This window comes from Geotrypetes seraphini, chromosome 2 (assembly GCF_902459505.1).
Source record: "Geotrypetes seraphini chromosome 2, aGeoSer1.1, whole genome shotgun sequence".
NCBI classification, from domain to species: Eukaryota; Metazoa; Chordata; class Amphibia; order Gymnophiona; family Dermophiidae; genus Geotrypetes; species Geotrypetes seraphini.
This window is the reverse complement of record NC_047085.1, coordinates 191,751,732-191,774,770: the sequence shown is the minus strand read 5'-3', so window position 1 is coordinate 191,774,770 and position 23,039 is coordinate 191,751,732. Positions and strand designations below refer to the sequence as shown.

At 40.4% G+C, this 23,039-nt stretch overlaps 1 protein-coding gene across 1 annotated transcript in view; it reads right to left on the bottom strand.

Annotated features, from left to right (window-relative positions):
• Positions 1 to 2,076: 2,076 nt before the first annotated feature.
• TPMT (thiopurine S-methyltransferase) overlaps positions 2,077 to 23,039 on the bottom strand; it is a 45,114-nt gene continuing 24,151 nt past the window's right edge. The window contains exons 3-9 of the mRNA XM_033934584.1: positions 19,724 to 19,816; positions 19,170 to 19,302; positions 18,337 to 18,389; positions 13,088 to 13,159; positions 8,915 to 9,000; positions 4,060 to 4,104; positions 2,077 to 2,657 (exon numbers count right to left, since the gene is read on the bottom strand). Coding sequence (XP_033790475.1) covers positions 2,536 to 2,657; positions 4,060 to 4,104; positions 8,915 to 9,000; positions 13,088 to 13,159; positions 18,337 to 18,389; positions 19,170 to 19,302; positions 19,724 to 19,816 — 604 coding nt within the window. The 3' untranslated portion in view covers positions 2,077 to 2,535. The remainder of the gene's footprint in view (positions 2,658 to 4,059; positions 4,105 to 8,914; positions 9,001 to 13,087; positions 13,160 to 18,336; positions 18,390 to 19,169; positions 19,303 to 19,723; positions 19,817 to 23,039) is intronic.

Below are 23,039 nucleotides of genomic sequence, written 5' to 3'. Positions count from 1 at the left end.
TTCCTATTGTAATAAATTTTACATTACGCTGGTTCCAATCGTAATTATTTTAGCAAAGTTTTGTATTATTCACCGTTATCATTTAAGGCTATTGTAAACATAATGTAAATAAGTCATAAGTCTGTAAATTCAAATATTTTGTGTTTCTGTCGTGTACTGTATGTCCCATGCCTTGGGACATACGATGGCAACGACATTTTTGGAATGTCACGTCAGCCGGGACACACGATAGGAAAAGGTTAAAGGACTATCCGGGTGCCCAGAGGGATTTCCAAAACCTGGCAGTTTGCCCAGATTTTGGAAGTCCACAAGCTCAGAACCACATCTGGAGGCAACCTCCCCTAATCCTTCCTATAGAACAGTGGTCTCAAACTCAAACCCTTTGCAGGGCCACATTTTGGATTTGTAGGTACTTGGAGGGCCTCAGAAAAAAATAATTAATGTCTTATTAAAGAAATTTTTGGCTAAATCGTAATAATAATATTTTAATTTATGGTTAAAGAGACAGATGATCAAGAAACTGTTTTATTTTACTTGTGTGATTATAATATACATACCGAGAGCCTCAAAATAGTACCTGGCGGGCCACATGTGGTTCCCGGGCCGCAAGTTTGAGACCACTGCTATAGAATGTGGCCCAAACAAGTACTTTTACATAAGCAGTTGTAAGTACTGACAATTGTGGTGATCACAGATGTACATTCGTCTTCTGAAATAGGATGTATCTTTTGGTCCTGTCCCAGTCCTACCCAAACCACACCGTCTTTTATGCATGTATTGCAGATTTACACATATGAACTCCAGCTTTCTAAAACTGGGTTTTCAACATTTATAAATTGCAAATGGGGCTTCTAAAATAAAGGACAAAGTGCTGCTGAATGCAGCAATAGATTGAACCAAGTAAATTATGCGTTACCATATATTCCCTAGATCAGTGGTTCCCAAACCTGATCCTAGAGGCACCACAGCCAATCAGGTTTTCAGGATATCCACAATTAATATTCATAAGAGATCTGCATGCAGTGGAAGCATTGCATACAAAACTCTCTCATGAATATTCATCCACTGCCCTAGATGATTTAGTAAAAAATGACTTGTTAAGAGTACATCAGTATTTGTGTACTACAGGAGATGAGTTTTACAAAAGCCTATACAATGGTACCTCGGTTTGCGAGTAACCCAGTTTGCGAGTGTTTTGCAAGACGAGCAAAACACTCAGCAACCTTTTTGACTCGCAAACCGAGCACTGCCCCGATCAACGAGCACTTACAGGGGATTCATCTTCCGGCCAGCCTTCTACATCGGGTGCCTTCCACAGGTTGGAGGACCTCTGTCTGGGCCTGCGCGGCCGGGTGCTGTCCCTCCTGTGCGTTACGTGCGACGCGCACAGCTTCAATCATCGGCGTGGTGCTTGTCGTGCGAGTGGGGCGGTGCTCGGCTACGTGGGCTCGGGTGGGGGCTCTCCAGCATGCGAGGGGCATCCGACGTGGAGGGCTGGCCGGCGGATGGAGGAGGCATCCCTCTGAAGGCACTGCGAGGTTCTCCGGTGGCTGGCATCCCCCCCCCCAAGCGGCACTATGGGGTTCTCCGGCGGCTGGCATTCCCCCCGAAGCGGCACTGTCAGGTTCTTCTTCCGATGACGGACAGAGGAGGCAGACGGAGGAGACGGCGCTGCAGCACATGGCCCCGACAGGTACAGACCCTGGGTTCTGGAACCAATCCTTGCTATTGTCTATGGGGAACTTTGTTTTGATAAACGAGCATTTTGGATTACGAGCATGCTCCTGGAACGGATTATGCTCGTAATCCAAGGTACCACTGTATTGCCTTTGTATAACAGGCTTCAAACAGGTACTTCTGGTTAGAGGATGCCTATTGGTGAAGTACAAATATTAGGCCCTACACGTGAAGATTTGTAAACAATTTAAACCAAAACGCATTTCATGGAGAATTCTTACAGTCTCGCTTATTTTAAAATACAGCAAGCCTTCATTATATAGTAATTCACCACAAGGAATTTCAGTATACTGAAATGTATAGTTTGAGCGCTTAACCTGATATATCAACAATAGAGAGTATGGAATGAGCATTATTTATTTTACAGTCTTAAATCTTGGAGCTCAACATGAGACAAGGTGGTACATGTCAAAAAGTTGGGCGTGATAATTAAACAGGGAAAAATGATCAGGGACGAAGCAGAGTTAAAGATACCGGGAAATCTCCCAGTGAGGGTAAGCAAGAAAAATGATCTAAAATGGCAAAGATGATGACCAGAAGCAAAGCAATAAAAGTGTCTGATAACAGAATAGCAAAGAGTTTTGCAGATGAAGCTGTGTCCTCTGACAGGTACCTTTTATTCTGTAAGAGTATTCAGAAGTACTTGCCCAAGTGTGCACAGCAACTTATCTCCAGGATTTTCCAGTGGGAAACTAAGACTCAGTCTACAGATTTCTGATGCACAGAATAGAAGTGTTTACCTTCTGTATATAAAGGGATTCATGAATAGATATTTGACACATTTTGTGTGTAATTCAGCTAAGATTGGCCCTTTGGTGTGAGCAAATACATGTTTTCATAAAAATAATCCAGCCCCCATTTCTGTTGCCGTTCCTTGAGTGCATCAGCCTTTTCAAGATACTTAATACAGCAAAATGAGCCTGTAAAGGAATAGAAAAGTACAAGTAACATTATTGGCAGTAAATAGGGATTTTAGTTTTGGGGAAGCTGAGAATCGGGGAGGGGGACTGGGGAGGGGGAATATGGTAGTGCCACCCGATTTCCTTGATATTGCCTTATTTAAATAAAATGTTTAAACTTAAGAAGCTGTGTCATTGAAAATGAATCGAATCGAAAAGAAAAATCGATTCAACAGGGTGAATTGAATCGAACTGAAATATTTTTCACTGAATCAGGCAGCACTAGTGCACACTGATGAGGACCAGGCAGTCAATGAGGTAGTGAACAATCTTTCAACATAGCAGAACAGACAACCAGTGGGAGAAGAAGAGGAGGACCAAAGCACAATCCAGTGCAGCTGGGGAAGGTTGAGCTTCCTGGTCATACTTGAGCATCAACAGACCTAAGCTGCAACAGGAAGTAAAGGAAAGGGACTTGTATACCCCCTTTTTGTAGTTATAGAACCACACTCAGAACGGTTTACATACAAGTACTTCAAGCATTTTCCCTATCTGTCCCGGTGGGCTCACAATCTATCTAATGTACCTGGGGCAGTGGAGGATTAAGCGACTTCCCAGGGTCACAGGGAGCAGCGCAGGGTTTGAACCCACAACCTCAGGGTGCTGAGGCTGTAGCACTAACCACTGTGCCACACTCTCCTCCAAGTAGACTGGACCTGACCTATCAGCTCAGCAGCCGCTCAGTTTTCCTTCATGCTATTTGCAGGTGGTGCCATAGTGTGCAGACCAAGGCAGACAGACAGCCTGTCCGCACACAAGTTGCTGCAGTTTGCACGATGCTATTGGCTGGCTGAATTACTGGCAGTGCAGGATTGCTAATGCTGTTTGGGGAGGGGATGAGGGAAATTGGGAAGCTATAGCTGAAGAGCTAAAATCTGAACAAATTTCAGAGTATTGTCTGAAACAATTTGGAGTGTGTAAACCCTACTGCAGGGGGTAGGAGAAGAGAAGAGAGTGTTTCTGCAGTGACAACATAGGTTAAGGTAACTTGGCATAGAGAACTGTCATCAGCTATTTTGCTCTATATGAGCCCCCATTAAAAGTAGAATCTAGGAGGCAAACACAGCAAGTTAGCACCAACAAGGAGGACTTGCCGAGAGACAGATTTACTCATATGAACTGCAAAAGGCCAAATCAATTGTAAGCAAGAGATATGTGTCAGAAATAAGGTTTAAATCAGTACAGAAACATGTAATTTGGTAAATGCTACAAGATTTCCATATTCTAAGGCAAACTTTAGTTGAATCTGACCCAAAAAATAAATTATCTTTATTGTGAAGGTGTCCCAGTGAGCACATTATTTAGGTTGAAGTATATAAACCAAATCTGGTTTTCAATTTATAAATTGTGTTATGTAACTCACCAAATAATTTGTCAAGTTCAGAATCTGGAATATAAAATGGTGGCCCTGCAACACAGAGGCAAGTAAATATTAGTTTTCAAAACCTATAACAAGTGCACATTTATGGAAAAGTGTACAGAAAAAAGGTTTGCTATTCAAATGAGATGCTACTTGGGTGAAAGAATTCTGCTCTTAAGAACAAAATTTAGGCTCTTGAGAATGAGGTACATTTATCTAGTGTGAGATGATATGGGGCACTGACTGGGGAGAAATTGAGAACCGCTTTACTTTGTGTATGAGGGTGTTGTGTGAAGAGTGCTCTTTATATTCTTTTCCACAAATTATTGAAGTTGAAACTGTTTCTTAAATATAATTCAGGACTGAAATTGTCCTATCTTTACTATTGTAAACCTACTCTGAACTTACATTTAGGGATAGTAGCAGGCTATAAGTATTCGTGCTCATCACTGGAGGAGTGGCATTTCTGGAGGTCTTGAGATTTTTTATTTTTTTTATATTTAAAATTAGGAAATGAAAATTCAAGAACAAATTTGTGATCATAGTTGAGGAGTATATCACAAAAATAACAGGAAAGGCAATATTACACTCTACAACAGGCCTACTCATTTCTGGTCCACAGGCAGGCCATGTTTTCAAGATATCATGCATTATGGTATGCATATTCATTGTGAATACCCTGAAATCCTGCCCTCCCTGTGGGCTTCGAGGACCAGAATTGAATAGCTCTGTTCTACAATATGAAGCAGTAGCAAGTGAAGAGGCTTAGGCTTTGCAGTACCCTTAAATTTCAATGTTTGTGCTAGATATGTGCAGAAACGTACAATAGCATAACACTACAATTTTGCAGGAACTGCAATTGGCTTGCACACACAGAAACGCCACATGGACAGACATTTGGGGTATGGGAATGATCAGGACACAGGATATATGACCTCAGGCCTTAGAGCACTAAAATGTCTGTTTAAACAATAGACATCAAGCTTTATTTGCTGCCATGAAATAAGGGCAGGTGGAGGCGCTCCCTGTTTAAAGCTAAATATAAGCTAAGTAAAGATTATTCATTCATGATTTATCATTGGATAAAAGAAAAAGAAAAAAGAAAAAATATATTAAATAAGATACATTTGGATCCCATGAAGATCGGATTCTATGGGTTTTCACCCATTTGAATCTATGGGCAATTGGACCCTCTGAGGATCGCGTATCTCATTTCTCCTTATGAATGTGGAGTATATTAGTACTATTACACTGGAAAAATATTTTCTCTCTTATGAAATAAGGGCATGCATAATTATAAAGTCTGCCTTTGAAGTGTAATTATTCTTTAAGAGTTTTTCTGGTTTCAACTACCTTCTAACCCCCCAAGCTATCAAAATGCTGTGCCATTTTCTAATTAACACTGAGGGCTGGATTTTCAAAACTTACCATGCCCTTAACGATGGTCACTAAACCGGCTCCAGCCGGTTTGCATGCCAGTATTTTACTGGCCGATTATTGGAACGTCTCACCGTGGTCTTTTCCGAGCTTCCTAGCAGACTCCAACTCTGCCAAGCAAATATAATACAATGAGGTCATTATTATTAAAATGGTAGTAAAATGGGCTCATTTAATATTTAAACGAGCACTCTGGGTGATTCTCTATCATTGCCAGGAGATTTTGTAACCTCATTGTACTACATTTGTGGGCAAAATTTTCTGGTAGGGTCTGAGCTGTTGAAGCTTTACTTTCTGGTCAGTATCTGAGCACTGATTGGCTTAGGCACTGACAGGAAAGTAAGATTTGACCGCTCAGTACGTAAATAAATTCATGTAAACCATTCTGAGCTCCCCTGCGAGAATGGTATAGAAAATCAAATAAATTAATTATGCTGCGACTCGCCTGTAAAAGTCAAAACGCTTCCACTATAGCCACTACATCGAATCACTGGATTTCACCGGTGAGTTTTGAGAATCCGGCCCTGAGTCTTTGGCATTTTCTGTGTTCCCCTAATACTAACTCCTCAGAGTTTCCCATCTTGTTTCCCTGTCATGATAAGAGAGTACAAGGCATCACACCTGTTGTCCTGGGGTGGTATGTATAAACAGATCAAGGCTTGTCATCTATCACAGCACTGAAATTAACAGACAGTTTAAATTTTACTGTTGGTAGAATTGTGACCAATTGGGAACAACAAAAGGGATGAAAGAAAACCAGGAATGTTTATTCGTGAGACTTGACTTATAATAAGGTCATCTGAACTTTAAGAAAATCCATTAGTCCTAAAGGTGGGCAATGCAGAAAAACAGATAAAAGCTAAAGCCCCTGTATGAAGGGGGGGGGGCCTTGCTCTCACTGACACAGTGCATTCTATATGGGGAAAGCAACACCTCCCTCTCTTGTCATTATGTAAGGTAACAGCATACTTGTTTTCTAATGTTGTGTCGTTCATGTATGTCCTAATAATCTTGAAACCGTTAGCAGAATACCAAAAGTTTTTGCTGTATTTTCTCTTGGTATTGTATGTGAGAACACTAACAGAATAAAGTGGAATTACTGGCTGTAATATCATGGTGTTTGGGGCATGCCCACACCCCAACACAAGCCACTAAATTAAAAAAGGAAAAGGGAAACAATTTAAAAAGGAGACACTATTTCAAGGTGGGTTGAATAGAAATTTAGATAGCTTTTCATCATTGTAGGGGAATCACCTCAGAAACTGGGATTGGGTTAGAAACAACAGCAAAAGATTTATCACTAAGAAAAAGTGTCAGTTGCAATGAACACCTCCCCACGAACTATACATTAATTTACCTCACTATTACATTTACAAGGATATTTAAGATAAAACATAACTCCCATCCGCAAAATTCTAGCTCGCAGTAACAAAAACATAACAAAAACTTTTGTTTCTTTTTGAGTTACTCTAGCAACCTCTGGAAAACAGGAATGTTAAGCCCAGAGAAAGGGACATCCTGTTTTGTTTTTAAGTCTCAAAATTCAATTATGTGTGAGAATCGCTCTCACAGCGATCAATCAGATGGGAGAGACAAGGATTATGACGAACCTCCATGTGAATCATTTGCATGTGAAATTTTTTGTGCATCAATAGCTCTTTTAGAATTGGATCAAAGCGGACCCAAGCAGTCTTACCGATACTGTTTAGTGCATCTAGCTCTTAGTCTCTTTTAAACTTGTGAACAGAGCATGTAAATGGTACAAGTTTCATATTGAGTTCTTGTGCAAGAGAGCTAAACTCAAAGGGACCTTTACTACTACTGTTCCTTCTAAACTGAGTGGGAGTCTTTCACCTACAGTGTTGCCAGTAGGGGGTGCTATTTCACTGTCATAGTGGTGCAGCAAGGGAAGGTGGTAACCGAGGCAGAGGGCACTATCCTTACTGGTGATGGGGGTGGATCTCTTAACTGCACTCCCTCCTGCCTGGTACCTCTTAAAACTTTCTGCTCTTCAGTAGCAGCAAGCAGAGATTCTTACCTGCTGTTACACCAGTTTGAGCCTTCCTGTTCTCAGGACCAGGAAGTTACATCAGAGGGAGGGAGGTCTCAGTGCCAGCGTGAGCAGCAGGTTAGGAATCCCTACTTGCTGCTGGTGAAGAATAGAAGGATTTAAGAGGTACAGGGGGGTGCAGTTAAGAGACCCTCCATCGCTGGGAGAGGGGGAGGAAAGATGCCTAGAATCTTCAGTTGGTGGGGCTTGAGGATCTCCACCAGCCACATCGCTGCTGAACTACTGTCCTGCTGGTGGGCGGTGCTTCTGCTAAGACAGCTCCTGGGACGCTGCCTCCCTTACCACGCTACTGGATGTTATCTAATCTAAATCTTAGATTTATATACCGTATCATCTCCTAGAGTTAAGAGCTAGATTCGGTTTACATAATTAGATTGCAAAACAGGAATCTATTACATTCATTGGATTACTGCAACGCCCTGTTTTAAGGGATTACAGCATCTCAATGCAAGGCTTTACAAGTGATTCAGAATGCTGTGGCACGATTGATCATGGGAGAGGTCTATGTTTACATATATTAATGCCATTATATTTTCGCATGCAGTATAAAATTTTGTCTCTTCTTCATCAGACGATATTGTATCTGGGGATCTGCTGACATTTATCTCAAGTGGTATCATATAACAGAAGATAATACATATCACAGAAGATAATACGTGTCAACTACACCCGATTTAACTTGATTCAGTTGACACGTATTATCTTCTGTGATATGTATTATCTTCTGTGATATGTATTATCTTCTGTGATATGTATTATCTTCTGTGAAATTGAAGTATCATAATCCTTTACTGTTCCTGTAACTTACCCTTATCTTGAAATGTAATTCTACTGGAACTGCCCAGATAATTTCTATATTGTAATCCGCCTAGAACCGCAAGGCACAGGCGGAATAGAAATCCGTAATGTAATGTAATGTAATGTAATGTAATGTAATGTATCACTATATTGCCCACAGCGAAGGTTAAGATCTGAGGCAGGGATGCAATTACATAATGGGAAGTTTACCATGATATGTTACACTGAAAAGAGGGCAATGATCTTTTCTGGAGTGGGTCCTTCCTTATGAAACAAGATACCTGGATACTTTCTTGTATGTGGTGCCACGGGACAGCTGAAGCAGCTATTAAAGACCTATTTTTTTATGCATGCATTTATGTCAGTCAGATATTGTTGTAATAGGTTGAGCAAGAGAAGAGAGATATCAATATGTTGTACTTGTCTTTTGATATTTGTTTGTATTTCTTTTATGTATGTTAACACTGGAAGGTTTTAAGTAAATAAAATAAATAGATCTTCAACACCATGACCCTCAATTTGGTGGTAATGCTTAACACAGGATGTTCTTACCGCCAAACTTGGTGTGATCATAGGAAACGATAACTAAGAGGTAACGACACTCTTTCTCCATTAGAGAAGTCAGGATATTTGCGTAGCTAAAAATACAATCAAAATAAATGTTAATTTTATGAGGAAGTATAAGATTCTTCAAGGCTTGTCTCTTGTTGCTGGACAAACATAAACAGTATATGAAATTTGCATGTGAACTTTCAAGACTGGACAAGTCCATTTTATGTAATAAAAAAAAAAGCAGGAGAAAATGCAAAATGACAAAAGCAAAAATAGAGCAAGACAGCTAGAAGAGCCCTCAGTAAGTACCAGACATTGTTATTTGGACTTGAAGCTCGAGTATTAATGACCTGTTGGTACAGTTTGACAGCTCATGCTTCCATATGTTCTGGGCCGTGACCATTGCTCAGGCTTCAGGTCTTAAACACCTGTACTGGGTTACACCAAACTCTGGCTAATGAAACTATTTCACACAGGAATTCAATAAGAAAGGAAAGGTTCATATTCTGAAATAAAGAGGACAACTGTATGTGATGAAATCCTTGGGAACTATGCTAGATGTAAAATTGCTTACTTTATTGAATATGCCAGGCACACCATATATAGTATGCAGTGTACTTTAGAACTATATGTTTAATGTTTTTAAACAAAGAAAAATAATCACTGCAAACAAGAATATAGTTCTCTGTAAATTCAGTCTCTTAAACTTCCATTTAGTGACGTCTTGTGCATACTGAATTTACAGAGAGAAATATTCTTCTGCACTTTGGGCCTGATTCTATTTAGGTCACCTAAAAAAATTGGCACTGACTAATGCTGCATTCAGTGCGATTCTATAAAAGCTAGGCTTATGGTTAGCACTTGTGTTAGGTATCACTAGACATCCTGACTTTTAGGCGCACTGTATTTATGCCAGGGATTTCTTGGCCTAAATGCGTCTGCCTAAGTTAGGTGCACAATAGCGCTTAAGTCAAAAAGGGAAGATTAGGTACTTGCCTTGATAATCTTCTTTCTAGTAAATAGGCACAATATTCTTGAACCTGTGGGTTGTGAATCTCTGATTGCGAGATCTTGTGTAGTGAGCCTCATTTACATTTTTCTGCTCCGCCTCCCCTCTCTCTGGGCTGTACTGTAATTCCTCAGTTCATATCAAAGCAGATGGTCAGCCCTAGAGAAGAAAATATAATAGGAAGGGGTACAGGGACTCTACCCAAAAATCAAGTCTGTCCTGCTCATATCCCAATATTTAACACAAAATAATCATGAAAACATTTAAACATATAATGAGGTGGAATGAACAGGCCACTTACCTGAGTGCAACCTGCACTAACAGTCTTGGAGTTCTGAAAGAAACTCCCTGGTCTTTTCAAATAGCAGTGGTTTCCCCTAACCTTAACTGTGCTGGACAGAGGAAAGAAACAAGAGATCTGGTAATATGGACATGTCTGAGTCAGCAAGCAGGCTAATCAACATCTGACAGGGTGGGCTTCAAGAATGATGTGTCTTTTTACTAGAAAGAAGATTATCAAGGAAGGTATCATGGAAAGATTGGGCTTTTTGCAGCCACAGACAGGCACCCCCATGGACAACAGCTGACATCAGCTGCTGGAGAGAGAGGTCCTTTGAGGCCTCTTAAACGTCATCAAGCCGCAGAACTTGGAGGACTGTCTTGGCCAGAGGGCTCCTTTTGCAGCTACAGACAGGCACCTCCCGCAGACAACATCAGCTGCTGGAGAGAGAGGTCCTTTGAGGTCTCTTAAATGCCATCAAGCCACAGAATCTTTGAGAAAGAGCAAAGATTCTATTGCTGCTTCTCTTCCAGTTCCGGTACAAATGATTTCTGGGTCAGATACTAGTTCTGTTTCTTTGGATAAGATAGTTACATTACAAGATGTTTGGTTAGTGGTGAATCGAATAGAAACTTCTCTACAAAGTACTGTTTCTAAACTGTCAGTTTTCAACAAAAATTACTACTAAGGTGACTGAACATGAGACTCAATCTCGATTGAAAGCAGACTTGATAAAGTGGATTCTTCACTTACAACTATGCAAACTTCAGTAATATCTAATAGTAAGGATAGTACACCACTACACTTTCAATGGGAAAAATGGAAAATCTAATGAGAGCCAGGAATTTAGGTTCTTGAATTTTCCTATCTCCCATTATTTGGCACCATTGGAGCTTCTAAAGACGTATATGAAGGATGCCCTCCAATACTGAATAAATCCTGGAAGATGGTATGTGGGATTCCTTAGAACAATCCACAAATACAAAACAAATCCCAATAAAGGGTATTAACTGAGAGCGTGGAGAGAAATGGTCTCAGAAACCTACTTGGATGAGGATATTTCAAGTCCAGAACCAAGCCATTAAAGATTTATATTTCCATCACTGACCTAATTGCCTCCACCTCCTTTTTTGACCAATTTTTACTGTCATAGTTGGCTAACACTCTTGATCCCTTGGGGAGAATGTTTGGACTTAATTAAGTGTTAACTGTTAAAGAAAAATTAATAGAATGGACATCAGTATGGGCCCATTACATGCAAACTAGGGACTGTGGGCTCGGATAGTAACTCATAGATGACCAGCACCAGACAATGAGTCTAAATAAGAACGGCCCCGTACATCGTTTAGTCCAGTTATAGTGCAATTAATTTAGTCAAAAAATTGTGTAAGTCATAAACAAACATTTGCACCAGGGAAAAATAAAAGCTTAATAAATTTCCCAAATCACCAATATGTATCAAAATTGTGAAAGTGCAAAGTGGCCACATACTCTAGCACAGCACTTTTCATTGAATAATTTTAGTATGAACTTTTAGGTGAGGAAATCCACTTGCACATTGTCTACTCTCACTACATGTATCATGTGTCACTGATAGGGCCAACAGGTGGCTCTATGCCCAATGAAACAGCATTTGGACCTCCAGCTGTAGTGGAGCACTCTTGGTGCCTCCCGGCTGGTTGACATAGGCTATTGCCATTGCATTACCCGAGCAAACAAACACAGAAAAGAAGCAAGCGAGATGTCAAAATCCACCAAGCAATTACTTTATTGTAGTAGAAAGGGCTGGTGGAGTGTCCCCTGAGAAAGGCATCCATAGATGCTGAAACTGGGATCCTAATTGGGACCTTTTAATATTTTGTGCCTTTCTACAACAATAAAGTAACCGTTTGGTGGATTTTGACATATCGCTTGCCTTTTTTCTGTGTTTGGTTGTTACATATTGAGGCAAGACACTTCTTTGCCTTTCTGTTTGATTATCCGAGCAAACTCATACCTCTTTGTCCTGCATTAAGTTTCCAAGCACATGTAGCACCAGGTGTATGGCTCTTGGCTCTAGCCGGTCGATCTGTGAGTGTGACCAACATCCCTGCACAGGGTTACCCTCACAATAAACTCCCCAGCGAAAAGGTTGCCATCCATAGTCAGGATCACCCATGTAAGCGGCACTCCCCAGAACAGAGACTGTGGCTCCAGCCACCAGTTCGGACTGCAACACACTTTTGTTGTCCAAGATAGGGGCATCAGCATAAAAAGCTAAGTGGCTATAATCATTTCTAAAATCTTTTTAATTAAATTACAGCATTGTGGGGGGATGTAGGATTGTGGGAAAAGGAGTGTGTATGACCCGCTATTAATATTAATGAGGGAAGGGGGTGCCAGAAACCCTTACACTGTCTCTGGGAAGAGGGAGGAGTGTGTGGCGCAGTGGTCGGATCTACAGCCTCAGAACCCTGGGGTTGTGGGTACAAACCCCGCACTGCTCCTTGTGACCCTGGGCAAGTCACTCAGTCCTCCATAGCCCCAGGTACGTTAGATAGATTGTGAGCCCACCGGGACAGAGAGGGAAAATGCTAGAGTACCTGATTGTAAAAAACCGCTTAGATAACCTTGATAGACGGTATATAAAAATCCTAATAAAAACTTGGAAAAAAAAACCCCAAGAAAACTGATGAGACCGGAGGAACTAGGGATAAGGGTAGGTTACAGTCTCCTGTACATGACTTTGCTTTGGGACTTAAATATGTAGATTAGACCAACAGCAAATGGGGGAGAGATCTCCAAAAATATATTTTGGTCTGTGGCAATACGTAATTAGGAGTCTGCAATACATATAAACTGAAAAAAATAAAAAATTCAATTTATTAAATTAAAAGATACTAACCGTTCTCTATCACATGGGTTAACAGCTACAAGGGCTCCTCTATCCCAAATACAATCAAATTTGTCCGCAACTCTGCAAGGAATAAAAACTGTAAACATAAGAACTGTCATACTGTGCAAGACCAAAGATCCATCTAGCCCAGTACTATTTCCAAGAAAGTCCAATCCAGGCTACATGTACCCAGCAGAATCCCATAAAGTAACAAGAATACATACTACTTAACTCCAGGGACAAGCTGTGGCCTTCCCCTGGATTACCTTAGTAATAGTTTATGGACTTTACTTCCAGAAATGTGTTCAAACCTTTTTTTATTTTTTAAACCCAGTTATACTAATTGCTTTTACCACATTCTTGTCAATGATTTCCAGAGCTTAACTATGTATGTAGTTAAAAAAATAACTTTATGGTATGCCCTCTCAGCTGTCTCTTCTCCAAAATGAAGTGCCCCAATGTCTCCATCTTTTCCTCATTTGAGAGTTGTTCCATCTTCTTAATCCTTTTGATTACTCTTTCCTGTATCTTTTCCAGTTCCACTATACCTGTTTTGAGATGTGGCAATCAGAACTGCACACAATACAGAAGATGTGGTCACACCAAGCATTATGATATTTTTTGTTTTGTTCTCTAACCTTTTTCTAATAATTAATATTTTGTTTGCTTTTTTCTGGCAACCACAATGTAGAAACAGGCCATCAGAAACTGTTAAAAGTACACACTAGTTGCATATACTGTATACACTCGAATACAAGATGAGATTTTTGGGCCAAAAAATGAGGGTCTCATCTTATATTTGGGTCAGCATCCACCCGCCCCCTCCCCTTCCTGGACTGGTTGCAGGCCTCCATCAGGCCTGCCGTATGACCTGGTGGGCTTGGACAAGAGGGTGCACTGGGAAGGAGTGAGCTTTTTGCGATCCTGCCCGGCCCTGAGCCACTCGCTGAATGGCCACCAGTTTTCGCAGAAACTTGGAAACTTGAACCATACTGCAGTGCCCCCCTAGGCTGCCCCACTGCTCTGCTGAAATGTCTGTGTGGCCAGTATAGTAAGAATGCTGCCCCCAAAACATTCCCATGGCTTGTTTTTGGGTGTTTCCCCTTGGACATTTTTTGTTTGAAAATAATCCTTAAAGAAAGATGCACTAAGCACAAAAACATCTAAAATAGGGCAATTTTCAATCCAAACTGTTTGGCACTGGATCTTTGAACATTTTACACAGGATTTGGACGTCATATTGAAAATGCTCCTCACACTATACAAACTATGAAAGACAAATACATTTTCTCCTGTCTTCTTTGTTCATTTTTTTTTATCAATAAAAGGTTTATTTAGACAACAGCATCAGCAAAATCACAGAACCTCATAGAGGAAGCGCCAGAGGCACTACCAGCACAATAAACCTTAGCAATATCCCAACCTATACCAGCAAAAGCTAAAAAACCACCCACAACATAGCAATAGCCCCCCCCCCCACCTTCTTTGTTCATTTTAACACTAGCTGCCCAATATTCAAAGAGAATTAAGCTGACAGGCCTGACTGCTTAAATTTAGGATCCTAAAAATGTAAGCACCTAATTTAGGAACTATGGGGTGTTCTGTACCGTGCACAGATCAACTGGCACAGGTTTAGGGCTTGAGTTCCTACTGCCTTCAAAATAGGTGGTAGTAGAGGCTCCCACGCTAATGGCCACACACTAATAGGAAAATTGGCATGTAGCCATTAGTAGCCATTAATACTGAAAATCGGCCATTATACCCAGTGGCAAAAATGGCCTTAGCGTGTGACCTATGTAAAAGGCACCAAGGACACTTTTTACCACTGTTTGGTAAAAGGGCCCCTTGGTCTTTTTCAAATAATTAATTTAATACATTTTTACTCACAAATTAAACAGTCTTCTATTATCATTTAAATGCTTCAAAAATAACGAATAGAACCAGACCAGGCAATTTATGAAATGTTCACCCACACCTCAGCCATAATGTCAAAAGCAAAATACAAGGGGTTTGAGACAACAACATAATAAATCAATTAACCTTTACCATTAAAGCTTCAAAAAGCTTGAATATAACAAGAACTATGCTTTTAGGAGGAAGAACATCATAGAGCATTGAGTGTGTGGCGCAGTGGTTAAAGCTACAGCCTCAGCACTCTGGGGTTGTGGGTTCAAACCCACGCTGCTCTTTGTGACCCTGGGCAAGTCACTTAATCTCCCCCATTACCCCAGGTACATTAGATAGATTGTGAGCCCACCGGGACAGACAGGGAAAAATGCTTGAGTACCTGAATAAATGCATGTAAAACGTTCTGAGCTCCCCTGGGAGAACGGTATAGAAAATTGAATGAATAAATAAATAAATAGGATCTCTTATAATGCACAGTTATTCCATCTTGTATTTCAAGTTATAATCATGTGTCCACTCCCACCTCCTACTGAAAAAAATTAATGAATCAAACAAAAATTATTAATGAATGAATCCTTCCAAAATTGTTAACATATAAGAACATAAGAACATAAGCAATGCCTCTACTGGGTCAGACCTGAGGTCCATCGCGCCCAGCAGTCCGCTCACGCGGCGGCCCAACAGGTCCAGGACCTGTGCAGTAATCCTCTATCTATACCCCTCTATTCCCTTTTCCAGCAGAAAGTTGTCCAATTCCCTCTTGAACCCCAGTACCGTACTCTGCCCTATCACGCCCTCTGGAAGCGCATTCCAGGTGTCCACCACTCGTTGGGTAAAGAAGAACTTCCTAGCATTCGTTTTAAATCTGTCCCCTTTCAACTTTTCCAAGTGTCCTCTTGTTCTTTTATTTTTTGAAAGTTTGAAGAATCTGTCCTTCTCTACTCTCTCTATGCCCTTCATGATCTTATAAGTCTCTATCATATCCCCTCTAAGTCTCCTCTTCTCCAGGGAAAAGAGACCCAGTTTCTCCAATCTCAGCGTATGAAAGGTTTTCCATCCCTTTTATCAGACGTGTCGCTCTCTCAAAACTTTTCAAAAGGCAACTTAGCTTGTAGACACAGGGAGTTGTATTTTCAAGGCACTTAAACTTAAAAAGTTACATTGTAACCTATGGAACTTTGTAAGTCTAAGGGCTCCTTTTATGAAGCCGCGTAGCAATTTAACGCGTGTAATAGCGCACACTAATTTGCCGGCCGCGCTAGCCGCTACCGCCTCCTCTTGAGCAGGGGGTAGTTTTTCAGCTAGCGCGGGGGTTAGCGCGCGCTAAAAAAGCGCGTGCAATAAAGCCGCTAACGCGGCTTCGTAAAAGGAGCCCTAAGTGCTTTGAAAATGAGCCCCATGATGTCCTTCCTCCTAAAGGCTTTGTCCTCGTTATATATAAGCTTTTTGAAGTTGAGTGGTAGAAGTTAATTGATTAATTATATTGTTGTTTCAAACCCCTTGTTTTTTTTTGCTTTTGACAAAAATAAGGTATGACATTTGATTCATAACAATAATTAAAAAGCTATTTCCTTTTTTACTTCTTGGGTCATCAAATAAATCACATGCCCACTACTGGTGGACAGACAAATCATACAAGAAATATTTTAAAAAAGGGAAAAAAAGAGATTAAGACAATGTCTTCTCACCTTGTTACTTATACCAGAACAAAGTCAATGCACCAACTAATCAGAGGGAGTAGAGAAACAGGGACCATCTAAAGAACCAACACATAAGAACATAGAACCAATGGTCTATCAAGCCCAGTAGCCCGTTCTCATGGTGGCCAATCCAGATCACTAGTACCAAGGTGTAGCAACATTCCATGCTACTGATCCAGGGCAAGCAGTGGCTTCCCCCGTGTCTTTCTCAATAACAGATTATGGACTTTTCCTCCAGGAACTTGTCCAAACCTTTCTTAAAACCAGCTACACTATCCACTCTTACCACATCCTCTGGCAATGACTTCCAGAGCTTAACTATTCTCTGAGTGAAAAAAAATTTCCTCCAATTGGTTTTAAAAGTATTTCCCTGTAACTTCATCGAGTGTCCCCTACTCTTTGCAATTTTTGACGGAGTGAAAAATCGATCCACTTGTACCCGTTCTATTCTACTCAGGATTTTGTAGATTTCAATCATATCTCGCCTCAGCTGTCTCTTTTCCAAGCTGAAGAGCCCTAACCATTTTAGTTTTTCCTCATACGAGAGGAGTTCCATCCCCATTACCATCTTGGTCGCTCTTCTTTGAACTTTTTCTAGCACCACTATATCTTTCTTGAGATAAGGAGACCAGAATTGAATGCAATACTCCAGATAAGGTTGCACCATGGAGCGATACAGGGGCATTATAACATTTTAAGTTCTTGTAAACCGTGTCGAGCTCCATTCTCATGGAGATGATGCGGTATATAAACTTAAGGTTTAGATTAGATTAGATTAGATTCTTAAGTCTTATCTCTTTTTTATTAATTCCTAGCAACCTATTTGCTTTGGTGTTCTTAGGAAGAAGAAAAGTTTTTAAGTTAGCTGACAGTAATTTGAAATACATTTAGCAGGAAAAAAAATGGCACCCAGGGAAATTACTAGTTATGGAAAAAATGTGTCTTTTGAATGCCTAGAGTAACTGCAGAGATTAGGGAAAAAATTTATGTTTATAAAAAAGAAAATCCCAGTTTTTAAAGAAACATTTCAAAACTAAGCCTCTAACTGCAGAAAAAAATGTAAAAACATAGGCAACTGAATCTTTGAGAAGGTTGTACCAAAATCAGTTTAAAATTAAAGGCTCTATTTATGATTTATAAACAGCTGTACAGAATATTGTCCCTTGTTATACTTTAATAAAAAGATTTAAATATAAAATCATAAGTGTTTTGAGGCGTTTGCAAATGAGGACAGAGTTTGCGGGTACGGGGAGGAGCGAGGGACAGAGCTCATGGCGACAGGGCAGAGACAGAAATGGAGCCTGTGGGGATGGGGACAGTGCTCGCAGGGACAGGGGATGGAGACAACTTTGTTTCCATGTCATTCTCTACACAGGTGCTAGGAGGAGGTGGACTATGTCTTCCCAATTCTTGGGTACGTGTATCTTGATGCATTTTTTTACTGAGACTTTATTGGCTGTATCAATAAAGCCTGAATTGTCAGGAAGAAAAGTAAAGAGGAGGAGAAAACAAGACAGTCTGGAATTTAGTGTGCAATCATAAAGAAAAACATAAAAATCAAGCTTTATGATATCAGACAGTCCACATAGAAGTCATAACCCTGGTGTTTTATGGAAATCATAAGATTTCCGAAAAACTATTCAACCTTACCTGCACATATCATAAATGCTGCAACAGTAGAGTAAGATATTCCCAGACAAACTCTGCAACAAACAGAAGGAGACAGAACTTGGTAAATTTAAAATGAAGACACAGAGTTTTCATTTTACTCTCTCTTTTAAAGAGTTATACATAGAGAATAGTATAATACAGTAAAATGGCCCAAAAATGGGGATCTCGGTTTATATTTGAGTCCCATCTAGCTACTCCCGGACACGCAGCTCCTATTTGTGAGGCCTGACTTTAGTGCAGGAAAAGGCGGGCGAAGCATACTGCGAGTGATTTCCTTCACTCGACGGCGCTCTGGCTGCTCTCTCCTGCCACTGCGGCTGTCCTCTCCTGCCTGGTCATTCACGGTCGGAAAATCCATGAATGGCCAGGACCGCAAGCAGCGAACCGCGAATGACCGGGGGAACACTGTATACGAATACATATGTTGATTTCACTAGCTCTATTCCTGTTATTGCATAATTTAACATTTGCCTCTAATTTTTGATTTGCCCTCATATATAGGTAGTTTGGAAAATGTATATGTGTAAAGACATGTATGTGCTTTGGAGCTGGTGTAAATGCACTATTGAGATAGGCTGCCGGAAACAATTTTATAAAACGTACATAGACAACTGTGCAGCCTGTACAAAACAGAGCTTTTTTGGAAATGTTTATAGGTACCTGTAAGAAAACTGCCCCTTATAAGAATGAGACCAGTTCTACAAATGACCTTTTCATATTTCTTAACTTCTGCCAAATACTTGTGTTGTGTAGGTTCATTATCTTAATGTCAGTAAAGCTTTTCCTCTGTAAGACTGAATCAAGAATCAAACCTTAAATACTTTGGCTCCAGGGATTTCTAATACTTGTTCTTCAACATAAGGAATATTTTGCTCAATGAAGAAATCCTTTAGCCCAATTTCGCTTACATCCACCCCGGTAATGCTGTGTCCCATGTCTGCTAACCTGGAAAACATGAAAGCAAACCAGTGTTTGGTGTTTGATATCCTTCTGTCTACAAAATGTGGACTTATCATATATATAAACTATATTTGAAGCAGGTTCTAGTGCAGGGAGCCACTCTGAATGGCCTGCGCTGCTCCCGACGTTCATAGAGTCCCTATGAGCGTCGGGATCACCGCGGGCCATTCAGCGCAGCTCCCTGCACTAGAAACCGCTAGCGCAGTTTCGTAGAAGAGGAGGTAAGTACTGAATTTAGAGGACAATTTTAAGAGTACAGTGGAACACCAATTATCCGGACTAACCTAGGCAGAGGGAAAAAAAAAATAGTTGCCATGACTTATGAATCAACTCTCATATAAACTATGCTTCCTTTATGCAATAATTATATAATATGGAAAATCTAATAAAAAAAAATTGGTTTTACCATTTCATATCAACTGCTTTTCCACAAAGAGGGAAAAATATCCGGAGATTTGTCCTGTTGTTTAGGAGAAGATCCATATTTTTTTCTAATAACCTGCAAAAAAGTAGTGTAAGAAATTAAGTATACTTTACCATTATGATCACATATTATACAAAGGACAATAGGAATGTAGACTTTCGGTCTTTAACTCTCTAGGATGGTGGATCAACATTAGTTTCTGCAGAAAATCTACAACAATAGCTGCCAACTGGAATGACATGCAAAATATGTACTCTCCCTAGCGAAACAACTTATACTGTATATCAGTCAAATTCTGTATAACTAAAGGTAGAATAAACTACTGTAGTTCTTTTGTTTGCTTTTTAATGCACAAACATGAGATGAAGACAGCATTGCAGCTCTTTTTTTATTTTATTGAGAAATAAATGCAATTAAAAACATCTGAATTTATACAATTGTATACAGTACAATTCATTAATTCGTTATAATCTTATTTCATAATAAATACTAAAATATTGAATTATCTATAATGTGTAATGTTTCTCAACCCTCCCATCCCACCCTCCAATCTCCAACCCCCAACCCCTGTGGAAGGATATGTGCAGGAGATGCATATAAAGTGGGCACAGGTTTATATATCAGAGATCAGTTGGGGGCTATCATTTGGGGAATTAATCCAGATTTCATTTGCACTCCAAATGGTATTATAGTTCTGTAACTGATTTCTCCGAAGAGCTGTTAATTTGGACATCTGCTGTATATATTGCATTTTAGCCAGTAATAATCGCAGCCCTGGTAGCTCTGGTTGTTTCCAGGCAGATGCCAGGATAAGTCTCCCTGCTGTCATTATCAAATGCATCCATTTCTGATGTTTCAGAGGCAAGGCATCTGGTTCTTTGCTCAACAAACAGCACTCCATGGTCTTAGGGATCGGATTGCCCAGCACTTCCTCAATAAAAGAAATACAGTGTTTCCCCCGGTTGTTCACAGTTGACGGTCCCGGTCATTCGCGGTATTTTCCGACCGCAAACTACCAACAAGGAGAGGACAGCTGGAGAGGTAGGAGAGAGTAGCCGGAGCGCGGGCAAGTGCAGGAAATCACTCGCTGTATGCTCCAACCGCCTCTTCCTGCACTAAGTCGGGCCTTACCAATCAGGAGCTGCTTTGACACGCAGCTCCTGATTAGTAAGGCCCGACTTAGTGCAGGAAGAGGCGGTCGGAGCATACAGCGAGTGAATTCCTGCATTTGCTGGCGTTCCGGCTGCTCTCTCCTGCCTCTCCCGCTGCCCTCTCCAGTCTCCCCCATGAAAAACCATATTCGCAGTTTTTCAAGATTCGCGGGGGTTCCTGGAACAGAACCCCCATGAATATCAGGGAAGTACTGTACCACCAAATATGTTCAAAAGTGCCTACTTCTATACATCCTCTCCAATATTTATCCGATCCATTCCCATACATAGCTCGCAATCGTGCTGGTGTATAATACCAGCAAAAGAACATCTTGTATCTATTCTCTATCATATTGCTGGCTATATTGCCATATAGGAGAAAATGCAATATTTTAAACCATTCCTTGTCAGAATAAATTTTGCCAGTGATCTTTTCCCAGCGACGTCTGTATTTCAAAGGGGGATGAAGATGTTCCAATTGTGCATTACATAATCTAGTAATATCTCCTCTCCCACTCTCTCTTATCATTGCCTTCTCTAAATCCGACTGTTGAGCAACAACTGATTGTTTTAAAACCACTTTTCTAATAAATTTGTCTGTAATAAAATAAATCACTTGGTATGAGGCCATATTCTTCTCTCAGTAATTCAAAGGGGATAATTTTCCCATCTTCCAACATTTGGCCTAATATTTTTAGACCTTTCTTTTCCCAGAGATGAGAGGCCACATCAACTTCTCCTGGAGTAAAATTAGGCATATATATAATACCTACCCCCATAAAATAATTTTTATCCCTGTAACATCCATACGTACCTGAATCCACAGGTCAAGAGTATGTCACATTACAGGGTTAGAGTTCTTAGCTATTATAGAGAGTTGTGAAAATTGAAGCCAAGGTATCATCCACAATGGAAACCCTCCCAATAACTCTTGTTCAATACATACCCACAATTTTCCACTATCCCATTTCCAATTTACTAAATATCGTAGTTGGGCTGCTTGATAATAATATTGAAACTGTGGTACTGCCATTCCTCCCAGTTTTCTAGGTTGATACATCATTGCTTGTGAAACTCTTGGAGTTTTATGGTGCCAGATAAAGCGAATATCTTCCGCTCTAACTGTATGAACATTTTTTTAGATAAAAGGATCAGTAAGGCTGAGAAGAGATACCAACCTCGGAAGCACCACCTTCTTTATTGTTTGTACTCTACCCAGCCAGTAGATATTTAGATGTTTCCATCTTTCAATGTCCTGACAAATCGCTTTCAGAAGAGGGGGCTAGTTGGCAGCATAAAGCAGTTCTACATTTTTTTGTTAAATTGATCCCCAGATATCGTAGAGATTGTTGTGCCCATTTAAAAGAGTAATTACTAGAGATCCATCCTCTATCTAAATCTGACAAGGTAAGATCCAAAATTTCTGACTTCGACATATTTATCAGAAATCCTGACATCTATCCAAAAGCTGCAAGAAAGCATTGTAGAGCATTGTAGCTCATGTCAACATTGCCCTGATAACATTGGACCTAATTTTGAATTACTGGCATCATTGATTCCCTCATTTCACAGAAAGCAAAGATACTCAATTGTAGCAAGTGTTCCCAAGACAGCAGGATGGATTTTTTAACTGGTGGGTGACATCATCTGACAGAGCCAGTGCTTTTCCACATCTCTCTCTGAGTCTTTGGAATAGCCTACCAAATATTCATGGCTTTTTTCCTGCTGCCATCATGCAGGACCAACTCAGTCGAGTAAAATAACTGATAGAATTCAACTCCAAGGATAAGTGGGTGAATCAATGAGAATATACAGTATATCCTGCTCTCCTCAGAGAACACTTGCTATAGGTGAGTAACTTTGGGCTCCTTTTACTAAGGTGCACTAGTGTTTTTAGCGCACGCTAGCCACGCACTAAATGAAAAATACTAACGCAAGCTCTATGGAGGTGTTAGCGTTTAGCGTGCACGGCATTGTAGTGTGCGCTAAAACCACTAGCGTGCCTTTGTAAAAGGAGCCCTTTGTTTTCTCCAAGGACAAGCAGGATGTACCGTAGATATTTTCACTGGTTGGAATCCCTAACTACCAGGCCATTTTAAATAAAATGGAAAATAAGGTCTGCAACAGGCATGGTCTGTTATGATAAG